General features: G+C 42.4%; 1 protein-coding gene and 1 pseudogene across 4 annotated transcripts in view; both read right to left on the bottom strand.

Annotated features, from left to right (window-relative positions):
• The window catches only part of LOC309538584 (protocadherin alpha-C2-like), a 181611-nt gene that overhangs the window by 111787 nt on the left and 49839 nt on the right, over window positions 1-19985 (bottom strand). The window contains exon 1 of one of the 3 annotated variants that reach the window (XM_082234257.1): window positions 3058-5196. The exons of the other annotated variants lie outside the window; for them this stretch is intronic. Coding sequence (XP_082090383.1) covers window positions 3058-5148 — 2091 coding nt within the window. The 5' untranslated portion in view covers window positions 5149-5196. Of the gene's footprint in view, window positions 1-3057; window positions 5197-19985 lie in introns of those variants that run through there. 3 annotated transcript variants of the gene reach the window in all.
• LOC309538616 (protocadherin alpha-3 pseudogene) lies at window positions 10619-13439 on the bottom strand (annotated as a pseudogene). The gene has a single exon. The product of its transcript is annotated as a protocadherin alpha-3 pseudogene (transcript).

Below are 19985 nucleotides of genomic sequence, written 5' to 3'. Positions count from 1 at the left end.
TGCCTAAGGTGGACCAACAAATGACACCTCACATCTTAATAAAGAGAGCTAAAACCCAAGGCCAACCAAGGTATTTTAGCAACTGAAGCAAAGAATTCTACAAGCACATTAGAGTCACCCTTCCAACACCTTTAGAGAGGCCCTACAGAAGACCCCCTCCTTCAGTCCCCAAAGTGTATTATTTGTAATAATTGTAATTGTAATATTATTTGTAATATTCACTTAGCAAATCATAACTCAAACAGCTCCCTCCATCTGTGTGTCTTTGCTTTGGGACATATCCCCTTTTTACCTTTTATCAAGCATTTCCCCCCGCTTTTTGTTGTAGTTTAACAACTGCTGGTATTTCTTCAGAGAGGCTCACAAATGCCTAAGAGGCTGCTGCATCCCAATTTGTGCTATGGAAATAAAGCTCAATTAATTTATTTTAATACCATAGCCTACTCTTCATCACAATGGTTTGCAGGGTGGGATGCAGTAAAACTATATTTAAAATAGCAAATCTGTAATAATCTTTAGAGAGCAGTTAAAATCAATAAATACTATCAATTGTAAAATCACATACAGTGGTGCCCCACAAGACGAATGCCTCACAAGACGGAAAACTCGCTAGACAAAAGAGTTTTCCGTTTTGGAGGTGCTTCGCAAAACGAATTTCCTATGGGCTTGCTTCGCAAGACGAAAATGTCTTGCGAGTTCCTGCTGGTTCCCCCCCCCTTTTTCTAAGCCGCTAAAAGCCGCTAATAGCGCTAATCCTCTAATCCGTCAATGGGCTTGCTTCGCAAGACGAAAAAACCGCTAGACGAAGAGAATCACAGAACGGATTCTTTTTGTCTTGCGAGGCACCACTGTAATGGAATCTCCTGAAATCTCAACTGAACAACTTAATGAATCTCAAATGCTTGAGTAAAGAACCATGCTTCAAGTTGACATCAAAGCGAAAACTGAGTCAGAAGCTGCCATTCCTTAGAGTGGATGTGATGCTACTGTTGAATAGGCTTTCTCTGGTATTGCCACATGGTATTCAACTTCTGGCAACAGGACACTGAAAAGGGCCTCTCCAGAAAACTTAGTATCCAGGCAAGGCAATATAGGAAGAGACATTCTTTCAAGTACTTAGGCTGCCAGTAATTTAGGGCTTCATAAATCACAACTAACACTTTTATTTCAGACAGGTTGTCCATTGGCAGCCTTCAGGAACAGCTGACTGACCCACTTAACAACCTGGCAACTGCATTCCATACTAGCTGAAGTTTCCATCTTCAAGAGTAACACCACACCAAGTATTACAATAATCCAAGCAGATGGTTGTCAGAGCATGGTTTTCTGTGTCAAGGCTATCTCTGTCAAGGAAAAGCCATTGCTGGTGAGCCAACAGAAACTGGCCAGATGGATGAAAGCTAGTAATTTACTAGCAGCTGAGAAGTGTCAGTTGAGTACCTTAGGGATGGTATATAATGTTGGTCACACACACAAAAACTGAATGGGAACCAAAAGACAAGTCTTTCTAACTTCTCCAGTGGTGGTAAAACAATCTTACTCAGCTACGAGTGATCACCAAATAAAGAAAGAATATTGTTTCAGAGTTGTCTATACAAATTCATTCTAAGATTCTAACTACATGTTTCATTTAAAAAAAAAAGTAAAATATTTTTTGTGATACAAAACAAACAAATGTACAGGCATAGCTCAAAGATATTGTAGGTTTGGTTCCAGAGCACCACAACAAAGCAAATATCACAATAAAGCAAGACACACTTTTTTTTGTTTGTTTCCCAGTGCACATTGAAGTTATGTTTACACTATATTGTCATCTATTAAGTCAGGCCTCCCTAACTGCAGGGGCAAGAGGGGGAAAACCCAGCTCCAGCCCTAGACAGCTCTACTCCCAAGTCCAGAAGAGGGGCAGTGGCTGGGGGGGGGGGCTTCCTTCCCCTGGAAGCAGCCAGGCTGCCTGCAGCTGCACCCATATCCTCATAAGGAGCAACATCTGTGAAACACAATAAAAGGAGGTGTGCCTGTATTTTAACCCTATTAATGGATGTTATTTCTAAGGGGGTAATTCTGAGCAAAGAAACAGAGTGGGGAAGGCATGCTTAACCACACCTATCACTTCTCCACTCCAAGTTGCTTTCCCTGCCAAATGTTCCCCTCTGAATGGAGTCCCAAAAGCATTTGCCATTGCAAATGTACATTTGGAATTCTGCAAGAGAGAAAGCAACAGTGGGGAACAGAAAAAGCGACTGGAGGGGGAAAGAGTTAAGCACCTTCTTCTCCATTCCCCATATCTTGCCTTATTTTAATCCTTTCTTAAAATACACCCGAAATATAACAAATCATGTCTTAGATTGACACTAAATTATGAATTAATATAGACTTAAGCTTGTCAGTGGATGTGTGTTCATTCACAATAAGTCATTCATTCAGCAAACAGCAGTTCTCCCTTGGCTATGACAGCTACAAAGGACATTAAAGGAGGACATTAAAACAGAGTGGTGATATCTGAAGTAAAGCTTTGAAGTCTACAAATCTTTGAGCAGCATTTGCCTTGGAATCAATAGAACAAAAATGCACAGAAATGGATAAAAAACATTCTTAGGTGCCTTATTAGGTGGTTGCAGTTAATGACAGAAGAATGAGCTCAGCCATCTATCAGTTATGGGGGGGGGGGAAATGAATCAAGAGATGAATTAATAAATTTAAAAATTAAGCCTCCATATAATTTCCCATTTCAGCAAAACAAAAAAAGTCCCACATTATCTAAGTGACACCATAAACAAGTATTGAAAAAAAACTTTAAAACAGAGTTGTACAAAGTAAATGCAAAATTGTTTAAAATTAATCATAAAGGTAAAGGTAAAGGGATCCCTGACTATTAGGTCCAGTCATGACCGAAAAATAATCATAATAACCTCCAAAAGACACGCTTTGTGTGACATCAGGAATCTCATTCTCTAAGAAAATTTCAATGGGAAAATTCACTTTTTATGTTGCTAGTGACTCCACATGATAACACATCAGAAAAATTAAAGAAAGCAAACTCTCTTTACATCTCACCTGCCCAGATATATTTGGGACCAGATCCTTTCCATTCTGCAGTTCCCCATTCTCTGAAAAGATAGGTATGTTGGGGGTAAAAACCATGAGGTCATTCTTGGCACCAGCCTCCCCAGCTGGAGCTGCCAGGATATGGCTGTGGCGATTTGAATAGGACCAGCTGCCCACTTCGCTGGCACAAACCAGTGTGGCTGTGCCAGGGCCGTACATCACGGGCTCCTTGGGTTGACACTGGCATCGCAGAGCCATATACACAATGATTGCCAGCAGAAACAATGTGGAAACTGAGCAGATGGCAATGATCAGGTAGATATTGGAATTGTCCGCCAAGGATCCTGAGTTCACTCCCAACATGGGAAGCCGGGTATCAGTGTGAACAGCCTGAGCACTTGATATCAGTGATACACTGAATGTGACTGTGGTTGACAACACTGGTTTGCCATGATCCTTCACTACTATCAGCAGATTCTGGCTGCTGCCACCTTCTGTCTCATCCAGGGCTTGGGTTGTACTGATCTCACCACTGTATAACCCAACGCGCCAAGGACCACTTTTCGCATCATGCAATTCATAGCGCAGCCATGCATTGTAGCCTGAGTCAGCATCCAAGGCACGGATCTTTCCCACTACATGTCCAGCTTCTAGTGGGGCTGCCAGCAAGATGGGAGCCTCCTCTGGCTCAGACACAGCTGGTGCGTTGTCATTCTCATCCACCACAAAGACCTGAATAGTCACATTGCCACATAAGGAGGGCAGCCCAGCATCCTTGGCCCTCACTTGGAACTCCAGCAGCTTCAGCTCCTCATAGTCCAAGGGTTGCAAGGCATAGACCTTCCCACTCTCCGAGTGCACCGAGATGTAGCTTGTCAGGGGCCAAAGCTTGTCATCCATTGAGTAGCTAACCAGAGCATTCTCAGCCACATCTAGGTCTGAGGCAGACACAGTGAAGATGTGAGCACCCGGTGGGTTGTTCTCCTTCACAAAGACCATGTAGGAGGGTTGTGCAAATGTAGGTGCATTGTCATTTACATCACTGATGGGCACAACCAGACTGCTGCTGGTTGACAGCAATGGCTCCCCTTGATCTTGTGCCATCACCAACAGTCTATATTCAGCTACTTTCTCCCGATCCAGAGGCTGAGCTATCACCAGTGAATAATAATTCTTGAAGTTGGACATCAGCTTGAAGGGGAGCCCAGGTGGCCACAAGGAGCAGCTTACTTGCCCATTGGCACCAACATCTCTGTCAGAAATGCTGAGCAGGGCCACCACTGTCCCTAGTGGGGAGTCCTCTGGCACTGGCACTGACAGTGATGAGACTGATATCTCAGGAGCATTGTCATTCACATCCAATACCTCAATCAGGACTTTGCAATGTCCTTTCATTGGTGGGAAGCCTTTGTCTGTTGCTTCTACCCTAATTTCACCTAACTTAATACTTTCAAAATCAAGTTCTCCATTTAATATGATTTGTCCATTGCTTGAATCTAAACTAAACAGTGCACCTAAATTCTGTGGGTTAACACTTCGAATTGAATATATAATGTCTTTGTTAATTCCTTCATCGAAATCTGTTGCATTGAGACAGATTATTAATGTTCCTATTTTAGCATTTTCAAAAACTTTAACTTGATACACAGACTGATTAAAAACTGGTGCATTATCATTCGTATCCAGCACACTGATTAGCAACTGAGCTGTGCCAGTTTGCTCTGGTTTCCCTCCATCAGTGGCGGTAAGCAATAAATTGTATACGTGAGTTAATTCTCGATCAAGAGGTTTCTTTAACACAAGAACTAAAGACTCACCATGCTTCTCATTGTTTTGAACATCCAAGGTGAAATACTCATTGGGACTGAGTTTGTAGCTGAGATGAGAGTTTGAACCAATATCGTCATCAGAAGCTCCCTCTAGTGGGAAGGATGAACCTGGAAGTCTAGATTCAGAAATATTCAGGTTTTGCCCAGCAGCTGGGAATATAGGAGCATTGTCATTGATATCCTTGATCTCTACTTCTACATGAAAGACTCTCAATGGTTTATCCAGGATCACCTCCAGGTGAATCATGCATACAAGGATCTTGGCGCACATCTCCTCTCGATCTATCCGGGAATTAACAAATAAAATTCCATTTTGGACATTTACCTCTAAGTAGTCCTCATGGCCTTGGGATATCATCCGGAACATCCGGGGCATAAGCTCCTCCACCTGCAGCCCCAGATCCTGGGCAATGCGGCCCACGAAGGTGCCATGCTGGGATTCTTCCAGGACAGAGTAATGGAGCTGGCCACTTCCCATTTCCCAGACTCTGTGGATTAGAATCAGCTGCAGCAGCCAGCTCTTCACCAGGGGGCATTGGTCCAAAGACATTGTTAACAGTAGGTTTTATCCCTGCTTTGGAAAAAAATTAATCCACTCTCCAGCGTCAGCATAAAATGGTGGGAAATAGGCAATTGTTATGCTGCAGTCTCCATGCCATCACCCTGAGCTTCTTGCAGTCTCTTGTTCTTTCTGAATTGCTGGGAGGGGCTTTGATCTCTGCCTGAAAAGAGTATTTTGATTTTCAGTGGGTAGCGACATCTTGTGACAATTGGTATAAATGCCTCACAGGTATTTTATTTTAAATTTTCCTCAATTCTTATATTAATTTCATAATTACCTTCTGAAATATATGTGTACTTCGTTGCTATTATTTTCTGATGTTTTTCCTTGCAAAGTTAGCTTGTGTGTTTTTTGGTATATAGTTGTAATACTTTCGAATAATCATTGTAGAATCAAACAATTAGGTAGAGTACATGTTGATTTCAATTATCCAAAATAGAGCTCAGTCAGAGTATTGTGGCTTCCACAGGTTACCTTTTCAACTACTTACACTAGAAGACTTTTATGCTGCTATCACAAGGCATACCAAACTGTTGAGAAGTTTACACTGTAGAGGTCTGAGATACTGAGTCAACTGGATTCCTTCACAAGAGATCAAATAGGCATTATTTCTGGGACCACCATGTTCAGCGGCCTTCTCTCTTTCCCCAATCACTCTACACAAGAAAGGCACAGTGTGTGACAGGCAGAGAGCTGACACATGAAAAAATTAGCCAGAGAACATTGGAAAAACCCTACTGGGTCCAACTCAAAATTATTTTAGAACCTCAAACTAGGGACACAGCCCATAATTTGCAACCCAGCCTATTCCATCTTGCCAGGTAAGGTCACTGAGAGCCAAAACGCTAATACAGAAATTGCTAGACAAAGGCTACGTACACAACATACATTTAAAGCATGTGACTTTCCCCAAAGAATTCTAAAAACTGCAGTTTCCACCCCCCCCCCCAAGCTACAATTCCCAGTGCCCTTAACTTTCTAACCACTACACCACATTGACTGACTGGAAAATTAGTGTTCCTTCCCTTTAAAAAAATATTCATAAAAAAGAAATACAAATCCCACTATCCTAGATTCAATAGGACAATAGTTTTTAAGGATATTATTGAGCCATTCTTTGCATCCTCCTGCACTTATGCACTACAGTGGTAAAAAGAATACAACAGTACTAGGGAAGTAATTCGTTAATAATTGTACCGTCCCCAAGCAGCAGGGCAAGAAGAACTACCCCAGTTGATGTTTGCATTATTGATAAGATGGCTGATAGTTGATAGAGGCTCTAGACCTCGGTTGTGTTTTGAATTAAAATAAACAATAAAATAATTGCCTGTTTTTTAATATAAAAATATTTAAAATGGTAATATATACCATGTTTCATTAGAAAGTAGCCATATCTGCTTTTACTCCCAAGCCACTACTGCAGCACATACATGTGACTGCCTTGCTGCTGACCTCTCTTATTTTTTTATTTATTGCTACTTTAAAATATTTATATGCCACTTGTCCCAGAGAATTTTATACCCACCAACATTTCTCCAATGAAAATAAGGGCATCCTAAGGAGAAGCAGGACATTCCAGGATCAATTCCCAGGTCAAATCAGAAACCGGGATGACTGCTGTAAATCCCAGTCTGTCCCTACAACATAGGAACACTTGGAGGGTCTGAAATTGTTGCCTACAGATCAATAAAGAGCTCAGGAATTTCCTTTTTCTTTTGTTACAGTACAGCAATAGGGGATTTTAAGAAAAGTTGCGTTGGGGGGAGGAAATTCCATGTTGCTTGGTTTTAGCAAATAAATCTCCAGAGTTCTTCAGAACATTGCAGGCACTGTTGGAGACAGCCTCACATTATAAGGCCTGTCAGAGAACACAAACAAGCATTGGAAAAGCATGTGTAAAGCTGCAAGGTTTTTAAAAAACGCATGCAAAAATGCACAGCAGTCAGTCACCTCTTAATTATTTTAAGGTAAGAAAGAGCAAGAGGCAAACACCTGCGCGCGCACACACGTCAATGGGATTATGGAGGAAACTGAATCCCTTTTACTTCCACCACAAACAGCCCCTGGAACTATTCTGCAATTTGGCAGGCTTGATCCAGGGGCGGGAGGGGGTTTCCTGCGCCTGTAAATTTCATCCACCTTGGCCCAAAAAAGGAAAGTTGTAGCCATTTTTAGATTTTCTGTTATAGTGAAGGCGGAACAGAGAGGCTTGTTTTATACAGAGCGGCTCCAACCCAAATTACAGATTGAATCAGAGAGAACAGAGCACGACTCAAAAACAGATCAGAATTTTCAACAATGCCAAGATACATACTTTGTGTATCATGGGGGCCATGCACACCCCTCTTATCTGCCACCTCAGAGGTTCAGACATCCAGCCCTGATCTCACTGATTTAACTGGTGAGAATGGGCACAGATGTTTTCATTGGAAGATGAATCAATTAAGGATATAGTCCTATGCACATTTCCTGGGAGTACGCCCCATCCAACATGGTGGAACTTTCTGTTATTGCTATCGAACAAACATGTTTAGGATTACACTGCAAGGAATGTTAATTTAGCTGAGAAGAGCAGTTTTAATGCGAGATAAAATTTTAGCCAAGAGCTATAGACATCCTCTTTTTATTTTATGAGGCTCTTTTAGTTTTGGTGTGCTGTTGTAATAGAAAATGAAGAAGACACAACTGTAAATGGATTTGCCTTCTAACACTCTTGTCAGTCACCCTGAGTCCCTGTCAGGGGAAAAGGGGGGATATAACAACAACAACAACAACAACACCCAGTGGTAGGTGCTGTTTATTAAATTGTAGGTTGTCATATATTTGTAAGTTATTGTAAGTTACTGTATACTTTCTTCCTGATCTCTATCATGCATTTATATTGAGCTTTTTCTTTTAAATGTGGTTGTGACTGTATTTTAATTAGGTATATTCCAAAGTGATTCCTTTTTTACTTCACATACACCAAATATAAATTCATAGATACTTTTACATTTACTTTATTATCAGTGGCAAAGAAGTTGGTTAAAGGTGGCTTAAGGAAACTGGAAGATTTTATTCAGCGAGGGTATATTCACAAAAAGATATAGACAGGAGTATAAACTAGAGAAAGATTATGGGCCTCTAATAGTGCAGTCCTTTACATGGTTCCCAGAAGTAATCCCTGTGTAGTTTGATTGGCCTTATTCCCAGGGTAAGTGAATTGGGCATGTAGTCTCTGGTGTTTCCTTAAATGGTCCAGTTCTGTGTGTGTTTGAAAAACTATATTCAAAATTATTTCTGCAATCAAATGAGAAAATCCAGCCTGTTGGTTCTGCTGGATCCCTTTGCAGCTTAGGCACTATTGACCATGGTATCCTTCAGGACTGCCTGGCTGTGATAAGACTGGAAGGCATTGTTTTACAGTAGTTCTGTTTCTTCTTAGAGGGAAAGTTTCAGAACGTGGTACTGGAGCACTCCTGTTTAAGGCTTTGGCCAATGGCCTATAGTGTATCTGTCAAAATTCCACATTGTTTCTCACATTTCATGAAACTGCTGGGTCAGGTGTCCAGGAGTTTGGGGGTTCATTATCACCAATATGCTGATGCCACCCAACTCTATTTCTTTTTTCCATTTAAATCCAAGGAAACTGCCTTCGGAATTAGTGTCTGATTTTAGTAATGGACTGGAAGATGGTGCACAAACTGTAATTCAGCCAGACAAGCTCCTGGCCAATAGAAAGGCAAGCTGGAGAAATGGGGTTCAACCTGCCTTGGTTGTGGTTGTACTTTGCTTGAAGACTCAGCTTTGTAGTTTAGTTACACTCTAGGATTCAGTCCTGAATCTGAATGCTCAGATTTTGGAGGTGGACCTGATTGTCTGAAACATTATATTCTTCCATATGAGCCTGCATACATTTTAAGATTTTCAAGAGAGGGCTTTTTTCTACCTCACCAACATCTGAAGCACATTGTGTAGAAACCCAAAGGATGTACCCAGTGGCTACTCCCAGGCTACCTCTTTCAGTGACACGTTCACGATTTCCTGGAGTATACCCATCATATCTTGATGGGAAGATATTATAAGTGAGAAAGAGCAAAAATTGTCAAGTCACACTATTTTTGTTGCTGCTGCATGCATGTTCGTGTGCATTTTATCACTTTACCTTTGTGAGCCACCCCAAAAACTGTGCTAATGGGTGGTCAATATAAATATACACTAAATGGCTAAACTAAAACTCCAAGCAACCTTTCAGCATCCTTAGACTATAATAAATGGAAGACATCCACACAATATCGGCAAGACCATAGAACAACGGGTAATTTACTAAACTCAGCACCACAGCCATATCAGTAGAAACATGAGCAATTTTATCCTTGAGGTGCTTAGCAAAAATATCGCCAGAGGTTGCTGAGGCGTCATAAGATCTGTCTGAAAACCCACATGAAGCAGCTCTCTCACCACATAAACAGATGTGCTGGACACAGATGTGCATGGTGATGGGAAAATAATTTCTTTGTTACTATATCTACCACAGAGTAAGGTCCAAAATGACTTCCAGAAAAATGAAGGACCTAAATGGACTTTAGGTAGTGGGATATGGCACAAACTGACCAGGGATTTGACAGAACCACTTGCCATGTCACAAGGGAAATCAACCAAAATGAAATAGAAACCATTCAGAGCCTCCTCTTTCTGAAGGTGGATCATCTAAACTTGTCCTTCATTCCTGTGTAGGTTTGAGGAATGGTTTGAGGTTTCGTTAGGATGCACTGATAATGCTTGATACTTGGCCACAACTAATTTGCGACACTGTTCCTTATTTTAATTCAAAAGCCAAATAACCAATATTAAACACAGTCAAGCACTGGTTGTCCAAATACTGTGAACAGAAAGAGAAGCATGTTTCAGGGGTATGCTGGCACATATTCTTGCTTCCAACAACAGCAAAAACACTGGCTGTTTTTACATCCAAAATATCACCTTCACAGGTATAAGTGGAATGAGGCCAATGGCATTTGCCTATAAAATAAGAATAACACTACCTTTACCCCTGCAACATTCTCATTAAAGTCTACCAAAAATCATAAGTGTGAATCAAAGTAATGCTTTTAATTTTTAAAAAATCAAATACCCTACCATGTCACACATGCCAAAACAGAATAGGTTTTTCATAGTAGTTTTTTCATTGATAATAGTATCAATTCTTATAACTCACCTGCTCAGATGAATTTGGAACTGGTTCCTTCACAACTCCCACCTGCCCATTTTCCACACAGGCCGGAATGCTGGGGCTGAAGACCATGAGGTCACTCTTGGCACCAGCCTCCCCACCCATGCCCGCCAGAAGATGGCTGTGACGGTTTGAATATGACCAGCTGCCAACTTCGCTGGCGCAGACTAGTGTGGCTGTCCCAGGACCGTACACCACGGCCTCCTTGGCCTGGCAACGGCATCGCAGCGCCATGTATACTATGATCGCCAGCAGGAACAAACTGGACACCGAGCAGATAGCAATGATCAAGTAAACATTGGCATTTTCCATCAGTGGCTTTGGACTGCCTCCCTTCCTTGAAAGGTGAGCATCGCCATGGACAGCCTGGGAATTCATCACCATGGACACACTCAAAGTAGCTGTGGATGACAAAGCTGGCTTGCCATGGTCCTTCACTAGAACGAGAAGCCTTTGGCTGTAGCTGCCCTCTGCGTCATCCAGGGAACGTGTGGCGCTGATCTCCCCGCTGTATAATCCCACACGCCAAGGGCTGCTGATTGCCTCATGCATCTCATAGCGCAGCCATGCATTGTAGCCTGAGTCAGCATCCATGGCATGGATCTTGCCCACCACCTGTCCAGCAGTCACAGGAACAGTCAAAGAGATGGGAATCACTTCTGTCCCATACACTACAGGCGTGTTATCATTCTCATCCACCACAAAGACTTGCACCGTCACATTGCCACACAGGGAGGGCAGCCCAGCATCCTTGGCCCTCACTTGGAACTCCAGCAGCTTCACCTCCTCATAGTCCAAGGGCTGAAGAGCATAGAGCTTCCCACTCTCTGAGTGCACCGAGATGTAGCTCGACAGGGGCCAGAGCTTCTCGTCCAGCCAGTAGCTGATCAGGCTGTTCTCAGCCACATCTGGGTCTGAGGCAGACACTGTGAAGATGTGAGCACCTGGTGGGTTGTTCTCCTTCACAAAGACCGTGTAGGAGGGCTGCGCAAAAGCAGGTGCATTGTCATTCACATCACTGATTGGCACCACCAAAGTGCTGCTGGCTGAGAGTGATGGAGTCCCTTGATCCTGGGCAGTCACTACCAGCCTATACTCAGCCTCTTGTTCCCTATCCAGGGGCTGAGCTAGCAACAGTGAATGGTAATTCTTGAAGGTGGAAAGTAGCTTGAAGGGGGTTCCATGTGGCCATAAGGAAGTGCTCACTTGTCCATTGGCATCAATATCCCTGTCTGATATGCTTATCAGGGCCACCACCATCCCCAGAGGGGAGTCCTCTGGAACGGGTACCAGCAGAGACATCACTGAAATTTCAGGTGCATTATCATTTACATCTAGAACCTCAATCAAAACTTTGCAATGCCCTGATAATGGGGGATTCCCCGTGTCTTTAGCCTCAACTTGTATTTCATAAAAATTCTTTTCTTCAAAATCCAGATTTCCTTTCACGTGAATCTCACCAGTCTCTTGATCAAGTACGAACTTTTCTTTTCCATTTGCAGGAGAAAAAGTGCTTGATGTATATGTGATCTCCTTATTTGTTCCCTCATCTAAATCGGTAGCATTTAGCTTAATGACTAATAGCCCATTCTCTGAGTTTTCTAATAAATGGACTTTATAAACTGACTGGTTAAATACAGGAGGATTGTCATTTGCGTCTAGCACTTTGATTATCAGCTGGACGGTGCCAGTGAGCTGGGGCTGGCCTCCATCAACTGCTGTGAGTAAAAGATGGTGAGCTGCACATTCTTCTCTATCAAGAGGTTTGTTTAAAACAAGAAATAAAGATGCCCCACGTTCATGATTTTCTATTGTCTCTAGACTGAAATGTGGATTTGTGCTAAGTCTGTAGCTAAGGAGCGAGTTTGCACCGATGTCTGCATCAGAGGCTCCCTCTAGAGGAAAACGTGAATCACGAGAGCTAGACTCTGCAATAGTAAATTGCTTTTCTGTTACAGGGAAAATGGGGGCATTGTCATTTATGTCGGTGATCTCCACTTCCACGTGGAAAACCTTCAGGGGTTTATCTACAAGGGCCTCCAGGTGGATAACACACACAGCGCTCCTGTCACACAACTCCTCCCTGTCTATCCGGGAATTCACAAATAAAATCCCATTCTGTACATTTACCTCAAAATACTCCTCCTGTCCTTTGGACACCATTCGGAACAGCCGAGCCACCAGCTCTTCCACATCCAGTCCCAGATCCTGGGCGATGCGACCCACGAAGGTGCCGTGCTGGGATTCCTCCGGCACAGAATAATGGAGCTGGCCGCTCCCCATTTCCCAGGCTGTGTGGAGAAGAACCAGCTGCAGTAGACATCTCTTTCCAGAATTTGTCTTCCATGCAAGCATGACAAATTCAGATACAAATCCCAGCAATGTCTTGCCTTTTTTGAGGAAGTGATGAGCAGAGTCCAAGACGTTCCTCCAAACCAATGGCTAAGAGATCAGTTGACTCTGGTATTCCAGCTAATGTTTGATGTCTCTGCTGTGTATTTGACAGGATATTCAGCACCTTTGAGGGAGGAGCTCTGAATTTTCAGTCTTCCTAAAAAAACTCCTTAAACAACAGTGACACCTTGTGACTGAGTTTTGAACTGGAGAATCAGACTGTTTATTACCTTTTATGTTTTCAAGTAAATGTTTTTAATAATCCCGTGCCAATACACACTATTTGACACAGTTTTACTTCCAAGTAAATTCCTTAGCCTCCATTTGTCTTTCTATTCAAGTTACATTTATTTTATTATATTCCATTAACTCAGCTCCTTTTTGGAATCTTTTCCCCCTTTATGTCAGTTATGCACCATCCCTGTTTTCATTCATCGTCTGCACACTCTTAGGTGCCATATGTACTTCCAGAAGGAAAAACTTCCATCTTCACATTCACATGCCAAGATTCACATTGCATTCCCTGGTGAAACTGCTGTGAACTGTCATGTCCTTTTTATTTTCCTTTTCTGGTAGAATTTTTTTTGGGGGGGGGGTCGTTGAAATGTTATCAGCTTCCCATTTTCCAGCTCCATTGTTAGGGGTGTCTCTCACATGAACAAGGTCTGCCCCTACACAAACACACTGGGCATTTGAAACTGCTTTATACTGAATCAGACCATTGGCCATCCAGTCTATCATGCTCTGATTGGCAGCACGTCTTCAGGGTCTGCAGAATAATTCATTCTCATCCACTTCTGTCTGGAATTGAGTGGGATTTTGTGCACACATCCGTATAAAGCATGAGCCTTCCAAGGATATTTGCTAGCTTCTACGTTTCTTCCTTCCTCTGCTTTGTATGCAATTTGTTGTTCATTTTGTTTTCCATGAGTGAAAATGGGTTGTGAATAAAAGTTGCCCTCCACCTGCTCCAGGAAAACTGGTTCTTGGATGAGTGGCTGCTTCTTTCCTTCCCTGTGGTGTCCTTGCCTCTTTCTGTGTTCACCATTGCTTAGAAGGGAGTCTAATGTTTTTACTGAAATTCAAAGGATTTTCTGGGGCCAAGAAATACTGTTGCAATGAATTTCAGATTATGTAACACTGGGATGTGGAACAATAGATGGCTCGTGGTAAAGAGCTGCAACATGGGATTATTAAAAAAAACACCAGTAAATCAAGATGAGATAGAATACCACCTCCTTTTTAGCCAAGAGGAAGACATGCCCAGTGTCAGACTGCTAGATTAGATCTCCTAATAGTTAATTCCTGAGAAGTTTTGAATATGCCAATTCTGATCCATTTGAGACTTCTGTTGCAAGTACTTTCGATATCTCAGTCCATGAATACAAGTTTCACATGAACATCCATTTTATATTCTCTGATCAGGATAATGGCAACAACATCTGGAACGTGTGGGACTAGAGAAAAACTTTTGATAATCTTTAGCAGGAAACGAGAGGGCAGTCCTTTTCTGTTAGCCCTTAGGGCTGCCTGTTTAGCGCAAAGACAAAGGTTCAGGCTGCTTAGGCTGGAATGGTTCCAGACATACTATACCTTTCCATAATCTGAAAATGACGTGGGGGAAGCTTCTAGATAAGAACAGATCAGACCAAAGTCCCACCTAGTTCAGCATCCAGTTCTCATGGTGACCAACCAGATACCTAAGGGAAACATATAATCAGGATATGAACGCAACAGTGGTCTTCTACTTGTGTTTCCCAGGAAATGGCATTCAAATGGCCTTTGATACCAGAGGCAGCACATAGTCCTCTTGAGTATTAGCCCCTGATAGCCCCATCCTCCATGAATTTGCTGAATCGGCTCTTCAAGCTGTCCAAGTTGATGCCCATCAGCACATTGTGTGGTGGCGAATTCTGAATTTCCAATTATTTGGCTTCATTAGATGACTCCAGGCTCTAGTATTAGGAGAAAGGGAGAAAAGGGTCTCCTTCTTCACACCAGGCATGATTTTGTACACTTCAGTCATGCCTCTTCAGACAGAGGAATTCATGAGGTTTGAGGGAATTTCTCCTCCACATACTTTGCATGTTTTAAAATACTGTAAATACCCTACACAACACTTCAAAGAATTGTGACCATGGTCTGGCATGCATATTTTAAGATGACACCAAATTCAAAATGTGAAAGAGATGGATTTGCAGGTCGTGTCTCATCATAGCCTGTCTCTTATTACCTATGAAATTCTAATTCTGCCTATGGCAAGAAGAGAAACTCACCTTTAGTCTCACCTCCCAGACCCTTCCCTGCATTCATAAAATGAGTTCAAGGTGTTTAAGAAGAAATTTTCTTGCCCAACCGCCACCTCTGTACTACACCTCTGTCTTTACAGATGGTATTAAAAAATCCAGCCTAATTTGCAATATACAGGAGATGAAAAAGCATGCACACCCACCCCCCAAAAAATCTTCATTTAAATAAATAAAAAGTAGTCTATGTCATAAATTCCTCATAAATTAATTTCTGTGCCAAATGTTGCTCAAATTTAGAGTTCCATTCCATACATTTCCCCCTAGTTAAAACCACTTGCTCTGGATTAAACTAGGAAAAAATGCTGTACTTTATAGAGTTAAGCCTAAAGAATACAAAAAGAGAGGCTGGTGATCACTTCAATAGGGGCCACATTACATGAGGCTGCTTCTGAAAGGGAAGTGTTAAGTGGCCATTCCCAACTCTTCAGTTATAATAACACTTAGCATTCACATAGCATTTTTAACTAAAACTGTTTCATGAATATAATCATGTTACAATTGATGGATGTAGGACTTCATCTCAAGGCCTCCAACTGGGTTCAAGGCTGACATGAGAGTCATAGTAGGCACTGTCTCATATATGATTTATTTTTTAAAGAAAACTAAGGTGCTTTGTTCATGTTTCTGCTAGCATATTAACTTGGTGGCTGTACCTTTAACTTTCATCTTCCTCTTTAGAAATCACAGAACAAATTCTGATCAATTACAGCTTATCCATTCTTTTGTTTTAATTCCCTTTTATTGACACAGACCCTTCTTGAAAATGTCATTTCTTGTTTCAGCCCCTAAATTTTCCATGGACCATCTTCATCCATAGATATCCCAATTCCCCAATAAATTCTATACCTTTAGTCATATTTAAGCTTCCAATATGGAGTTTTCCTTGCATAAAGTTCAACAGAAATACTCGCATTCCTCTCATGTCAGCCATGTGTTGACCAGATGATCTTGGAAAACCCACTGCCACCTAGCCCAGAACACTGTACTCTGAACAAGCCAAGTGGGCCTTTTGGGTTGCACGCAATGTAAACGGTTTTAATGCTTCTTTCAATGCGTTGCTTTTTATTGATGTATTGTAATATATTTTTGTTGTATTGTGATTTTAAATTGCTATAAGCTACTCTGATGGGTGCATGGGCAGTAGAAGGACAATATGGGTTATTTTATAAAATTAAATGAATCTGTTTTATTTTATCTTCTATGCATTGAAAGTTTCATTTACTTGATTTCTCTTTATGGGCTATCTAGAGAAAGACATCTAGTTTTGGGTATTTGGTTGTTGCTGTTTTTAAATGTACAAATATTTGTTTTGATCAGTAGATTATCCATGAATTAATTCCACAAAAGCAAGCTACTCCATGACTGGGCTTTGGGAGAATGCTAGACTGCACTCTCTGAAGGAAAAGGGTGGGTGGGTGTGAGCTGTCAGCCAGGACAATTAAAACTTTTAAAAGTTGGGAGATTATGCATGGAGCAACCAGTTCTCTGTGGATGCCTTGTAAAGTTAGGAATACAGCAGTAATGGCATGTGCAGGGGGTGGGTTGGCAATGAGCTAGGAGGTTCCCTGACCTCATTGTTGTCCTACTCCATCCCAGGGCCTCTGGGAAGAGCCACTGTCACTCCACCCATCATTTACAAAGGCTGGAATAAACACCCCAAGACTTCCATGCCTTGCTGGAAAGCTCCTTGCTGAATCAAGGCATGGATTTCCACCTCTCCTTTTATGCATATTAAAAAAGAGTGACTCTGTGTCCTCCTTCTAGAAGGTAGATGCCACTGAAAACAGTGGAATCTGAGAAGACCTGGAAAGATTTTTACTGTAGAAAGAAAGAAAGAAAGAAAGAAAGAAAGAAAGAAAGAAGGAAGGAAAAGCACGTGGGTAAATCTAGCTGACTGCTCATTATGAGGTAATCTTGCTTCTTCTGCCTTCTGTTATTCTCACCCATAGAGTCTCTGGGTTGATTGGCAAGGTATTTGGTCACTTAACACACTTCTTAATTGATTTTAATTTTTTAATATTAAATAAGTTTAAGCACATTGGACTATTTTCTCCTCTACAACCAAATGTATCCTTATTTCCACACACAAACACCCACACACCATGTTAACATGTCTGGCTATGAGACAGATAAAAGCACTGCCCCAATATTAACTGAAAAATCAGTTTGAAACATATTCATGTCACATGAGACTAGGTGAGATCACAGCATGCCAACATCTGCTCTGGCTCCAGAGAGCATTCCTAGAAAAATTACATCAGGTGGTTCTCCCACAGAATACATTAAAGCTTGGGAAGACTACATTCTTGACATGTCTGGTGGACCTACCCAAGAATTCAAACCTTCTGGCAGCACATATGTAGCATATTTTTAAAAAGAAGAGAAAGTAGTCATCAAATATTTTTGCTGCTAAATATAGTACACAACCATAATATTTTCACAAGATAAAAGGATTTATTTCCATTTCTTCCCATGGCAGCAAACTGGACAAACCCACACCCTGAAGGAGTCTAATAGCATTCTTTTGATGAACCTATGGTTACACAGAATATGGGCACTCCTTATTGTGGATAATTTATTGCATCAGGGTAAAGAAAAGAGCCCTGGTTTGTCCACCCCACCCCCCAAATAAATCCAACATGGAATTATTCTAGCTAATGCAGAAGCAATCTCTGCATGTATAGAATGTCATTTTAAATCTATATTGAACATATTTATTGCATCAAGACTAATCCTAAACTGGCATATAGAAATAGTCATTCAGTTCGCAAGAAACATGGTATTACAAGAATAAAAATATATTGTGTTTTTTCAAGGATTCTAATAGTTGCACATGACTCACCTCTCCAGATGCATTTGGGAGCAGTTCCTTCCCATTCCTTACCTCCCCATTATCTGCAAAAACAGGAATGTTGGGGCTGAAGACCATGAGGTCACTCTTGGCTCCAGCCTCTCCGCTCACACCTGCCAGGATGTGGCTGTGGCGATTTGAATATGACCAGCTGCCCACTTCACTGGCACATACCAGCGTGGCTGTGCCAGGACCATACACCATGGCCTCCTTCGCCTGGCAACGGCATCGCAAGGCCACGTAAAAGATTACTGCTAGGAGGAACAAGCTGGACACGGAGCAGATGGCAATGATCAGGTAGACATTGACATTGTCCACCAAAGGCTTTGAGCTTTCCCCTGTCCTGGAAAGGGTGTCAGTTTTAACAGCCTGGGCACTTGCTACCAGTGACAAACTCAGTGTGGCTGTGGCCGTGAGTGAAGGTGTGCCATGATCTTTCACCAACACAAGGAGAGTCTGGCTGCTTCTGCTCTCCACCTCATCCAGGGCACGTGTGGTACTGATCTCCCCACTGTATAGCCCCACACGCCAAGGGCCAGCGGTCAACTCATGCATCTCATATCGCAACCATGCATTGTACCCTGAGTCAGCATCCAGGGCACGGATCTTGCCCACCATGTGTCCAGACAACACAGGAGCCACTAGAACAATTGGAGTCTCTTCTGATGACCCAGCCACTGTAGGGGCATTGTCATTCTCATCCACCACAAACACCTGAACTGTAGTGTTGCCACACAAGGAGGGCAACCCGGCATCCTTGGCCCTCACTTGGAACTCCAGAAGCTTTATGTCCTCATAGTCCAAGGGTTGCAAAGCATAGACCTTCCCACTCTCCGAGTGCACTGATATGTAGCTTGTCAGGGGCCAGAGTGTCTCATCGATCCAGTAGCTGACTAGAGCATTCTCAGCCACATCCGGGTCTGAGGCAGACACAGTGAAGATGTGGGCACCCGGTGGATTATTCTCCTTCACAAAGACCGTGTAGGAGGGCTGCGTGAAAGCTGGAGGATTGTCATTCACATCACGGATAGGAACTAAGAGGCTGCTGCTAGCAGACAATGGTGGAACGCCTTGATCTTGAGCTGTCACTACCAAGCTGTACTCAGCCACCCGCTCCCGATCCAAAGGCTCTGCTAGAGTTAAGGAGTAGTAGTTCTTGAATGTCGATGCTAATTTGAAAGGCAGCCCAGGGGGCCACAGGGAGCAACTCACTTGCCCATTGGCTTCAGAGTCCCTGTCCGAGACGCTGACGAGGGCCACCACTGTCCCTGGAGGAGAGTCCTCTGGCACTGGCACAGCAAGAGAAGTCACAGAAACTTCTGGAACGTTGTCGTTCATGTCTAACACCTCAATGAGAACCTTACAGTGTCCAGACAAAGGCAAACTGCCTTTATCTTCTGCAACAATTTGAAGGTCATATAGATTAATGTCTTCAAAATCGACTTTCCCAATCACTCTGACCTCACCCGTGTTGGCATTTATGCTAAATATCTTTGTGAAACGGGGTGGTACATTATTACTAAAAAAATAAGTGATTTCCCCATTAATTCCTTCATCTAAATCTGTAGCATTCAGTTTAATAACCGTTGTTCCATTAGCTGCATTTTCCAATAGTTTTACCTTGTAAGTGGACTGGTTAAATACAGGAGGGTTGTCATTTGCATCCAGGACATTGATCACCAGCTGGACTGTGCCTGTGAGCTTTGGTTTGCCTCCATCAGTGGCTGTGAGCACCAAGCGATGCACAGGAGTCTTCTCTCTGTCAAGTGGAGTTTTTAGT

The sequence above is a fragment of the Podarcis vaucheri genome, assembly GCF_965113315.1.
Source record: "Podarcis vaucheri genome assembly, chromosome: 8".
Taxonomy (NCBI): domain Eukaryota; kingdom Metazoa; phylum Chordata; class Lepidosauria; order Squamata; family Lacertidae; genus Podarcis; species Podarcis vaucheri.
The sequence above is the reverse complement of the archived record's forward strand: the minus strand, read 5'-3'. Positions and strand labels throughout refer to the sequence as shown.